At 56.3% G+C, this 3,500-nt stretch overlaps 1 protein-coding gene across 1 annotated transcript; it reads right to left on the bottom strand.

Annotated features, from left to right (window-relative positions):
- Positions 1–1,758, bottom strand: PG997_005304 (glycoside hydrolase family 5 protein; the record flags this gene model as incomplete). Its single annotated transcript, XM_066809619.1, has 6 exons — positions 1–506; positions 560–725; positions 782–1,395; positions 1,453–1,549; positions 1,620–1,679; positions 1,732–1,758. The coding sequence occupies 6 exons, from the start codon at positions 1,756–1,758 to the stop codon at positions 1–3; spliced, it is 1,470 nt and encodes a 489-aa protein (XP_066673237.1).
- Positions 1,759–3,500: the final 1,742 nt, after the last annotated feature.

Raw genomic sequence — 3,500 nt, 5'->3', positions numbered from 1 at the left:
TTAATAACGACACCCACACGCGAACCGTAGATTCAGACCGCCCACTATAACAGCATAACGACCAGCGTTCCCATAAACACCAGGCCGCTTACCACTGTCGTCGCCGTCGCCCCACCCGTAGCCACCGATCCCCCAGCTTGGGACGACCCAGCCTGCCCCGGCGCCTTGGGCAAGTGCGTCGGCACCGACCCCAGCGGGCTGAGCGCGAGCGGCCGGAAGGTCGGGTTCGGCATCTCGGGCGGCGCCCCCGTCGCGCTGAACAGTCGCGTCATGGTCGTCATGTCCGAGATGGGCGACGTGATGAACATCTCCGTGAACGAATCGATCGGCCGCGTGCTGAACTTCGAGACCACCGTCGGCGCCGCCGTCAGCAGCGGGATCGTCACCACGTTGCCCGTCGGCGTCCCCTTGCCGGGGAAGGGGACGATCGAGGGCCCAAGCACCATGGTGCTGTCGGGCGACAGGGAAGTCGGCATCTGCGCGGACGGCTTCTGGGTCTGGGTCGGCTGGGCGATGGTGTCGTTCGAGAACGAGAAGCTGTTCCAGGGCGCCATGATACACTGCATCATCAGCTGGTTGTCCACCAACTTGCCGTTCTGTTTCGTAGGCGTGAGACCCATCACATAGGACGCGTCGAAGCTTCCGGCCGCCCATCCGACGAAGCCCACGAAAACATCCGAGTTGGCGTTGATGAAGTTGTTCTGCGAGCAGAAAGCTTTCAGACACTACAACACAGTCAGCAATCAATAACACCTACTTCCAGTCCACGCAAAATCCTTACCGATGCAGCGCCTGATGCGCCGCTCTCGCTGACCAAGCCCTTCCTGCCGTTGTCGCGGAGGAATTTCGCAAGGGCCTTGAATTCCTCCACGTTGTCGGTGACGCACTCCTTGTGGGTTCCCGAGTTGTCCTCGTCGAGGTACTTGTGGATATCGAGCACCAAGTTGTTGGTAGTGCCGTCGGGGTTCTGGATCCCCATCAGGGCGGTCGCCGAGCCGCTCGAGACCAGCGTCGCCGCGCTATCGAAATTTGTTCCGGGCAGCAGGATCATCTGCGACGTGGCGCCGGCTTGTCGGATCGCGGTGACCACCTTCTGGCACGTCTGGGCCCAGATGTTGACGTCGAGGTCATGCGGCTCGTTCATGAGTTCGAAGGCGACCTTGTCGTTCTTTGCGTATTTGGTCGCCAGTTGGGTCCAGAGGCTGACAAACTGATCGTCGCTCGGGCCGCCCTGCCCTATGACACCACCGTTCCATCGCGCAAAGTTGTGGATGTCGATCATGCAGTGAGCGCCAGTTTTCAAGCAGGACTGCACCATCTGGTCGTATTTGCCCAGATTGTTCGTGTCGAGGTCGCCCCCGAGCTGGTTGTTGACAAGGAATTGCCAAGAGATAGCTTCACGATGTCAGTTGACCCAGATTCTGAAAATAGCACGCAGGGTGGAGGGCGTACGAAGCCTCATCATGTTCATCCCAAGATCACCAACAAAATGTTTCATCTGGTCAGCGCCATCGCCCGGCAGCTGGGCAGAAGATAAAGCACAAGTGCCCTGGAAGTTTGGTCAGTCGGCCATGTCCTATCCACCTAGAGCGTATGATAGAGTAGACGGTAAAACTCACATCGGTCTGGCATCCAAAGTCACCGCCGGCAATTGATACACCCTTCTTGACGTTAGCATCCTGGTGAGGCACATGAGGTTTTACACCGTCATGCGAGATCTGCTTAACCTACCAGATACTGGACCTTGGCCAGTGCCATGATGGGGGCCAAGCCCAGTAAAACGGAATTGTGGAACAACATGATCAACACGAATAGAGGAGAAGAAGAATAAGAAGAGTCAAAACGGAAACACAAGGGCAAGGAAACGAAAATGGGCAAATTCCAAACAGAAAAAGTGAAAGTAAGTGTTCGACTAGGAACGCGAACGAAGGTAAAGACGTTGGCCGACAGCAAACGGCATGAGGTGGAAAAAAGGGAAAGGAGAGAGTATCCAAGCGGAAAAGCCGTCCAAGAGTCAGTTCAGTCCAGGTCACTGATCAAAGCAGAGCAGAGATGGGCTGAGCCTGTGGCCGGGCGTTGGTAGGGCGTTGCGCCGCGAATATATTGAAATGAACCGAACCTTTTCACCCTCATTTCGCTCCTCTCTCTCGGTTCTCCTTCTGCTCTGCTCCTCCTCCCCATCGTGGGCAGAGTGGGCTTTGGGCAAGGCGACATGGACAGGGGCCAATCTACCTAAGCTTTTAGGACCCGATGGGACGGGGTAGCCAATGAGAAGGGCGGAATGGGACGATTCTTTGCTTGCTGACAGGGGTTTCTCGGAATCTCAAACACGTCAAGTCTCAAGCTCCGTCCTGCCTGGTTCGGGCCAATCCCCTTCTGCAGCCAGACAGCGGAAGAATCAAGGACGACCAGTTAGTCTCCAGAGCCAGCGGGCGCCGGCTGTGCTCGGGGCTAGGCCGACTTCGCGTTAGGCTGGCGGTCAGATATGGAACGATCCGAACTGGCCGCAGAGCGACAACTCTGCTGACCCACTGTCCTCATCATTTAAATGTGCAAACCCATCTTCTCAGTGATCCCACAAACCCGGGTTTGGGCTGAGCGCCGGTGTGCTGTGCTAAGCAAGTCGAACGCCTAGCGCTGGGAGATAGAGTCTGGCCTGGGGCCCTTTCGAGCTCCTAATTGATACGAAGGGGGCGCGGTGGATTTCTTGAAGGACCAGGCCAGGAGAGGGATTTATTAGATCTCTGGGCGAAATACTACAATGCCAAAGGCAGGGGGGCCGTTGATGCTGGATGCTGGATGCTGGCATTGACTGGATGAAAGGCCTAGAGGCTAGAGGGCCTGCCAGAAGGCCTGCTGCTGGACTTCCAATTGCATTGGTCGATGTGTCCAGGGTGCCAAAGGCGTTGGCTGCAGATTTCCCACTGCATAAACCTCCCAAGCCACGCGGGGTCCCAATTTAATTATGAGCCACACTGTTGGTCGTTTCATTGGGGGCGAGACCTTTCGATTGATGACTTTGCTATCTCAGAATTGGATGTTAAACCGCAATCGACTTCAATGCAGCGTGGGTAACATCACCCGATCTTGAAGGAGATTCAGGTGCATTACCATCCCAAGTATCGAGAAAGAAGGAAATAGCAGCGCAACATAATCACCGATCTGCTACGACCCTGCACAGGGATTTTCGCAGCCTCTTAAACGGAGAAACACAGTCCGCCGTCCAGTTGGATTCGACCTCGGAGCCTCCAAGCTCATTCAGCTGGGAGGATCCCAGAGGAGGAGCCCGGTCCTAGGTAGGAGAGCGCCATTAGCGACCCATCCGCCGCTCCCTTCGCTCCTTGTGGCTCCACCGCGATTGATGATTGATACGACTCAACCAACTTACACCACCACCGGCTAGTCCTTGCACAGCCAGCCAAGCCGCACTTTGCTGTATCATTTGCGGCCAGCCAGTCGGCAGTAAACCAACAATCTCGGCAGCAGCAGCAGCATCAAAC

This window comes from Apiospora hydei (assembly GCF_038363865.1).
Source record: "Apiospora hydei strain CBS 114990 chromosome Unknown utg000004l_segment0_segment0, whole genome shotgun sequence".
Classification (NCBI taxonomy): domain Eukaryota; kingdom Fungi; phylum Ascomycota; class Sordariomycetes; order Amphisphaeriales; family Apiosporaceae; genus Apiospora; species Apiospora hydei.
This window is presented reverse-complemented; position numbering and strand designations above follow the sequence as displayed.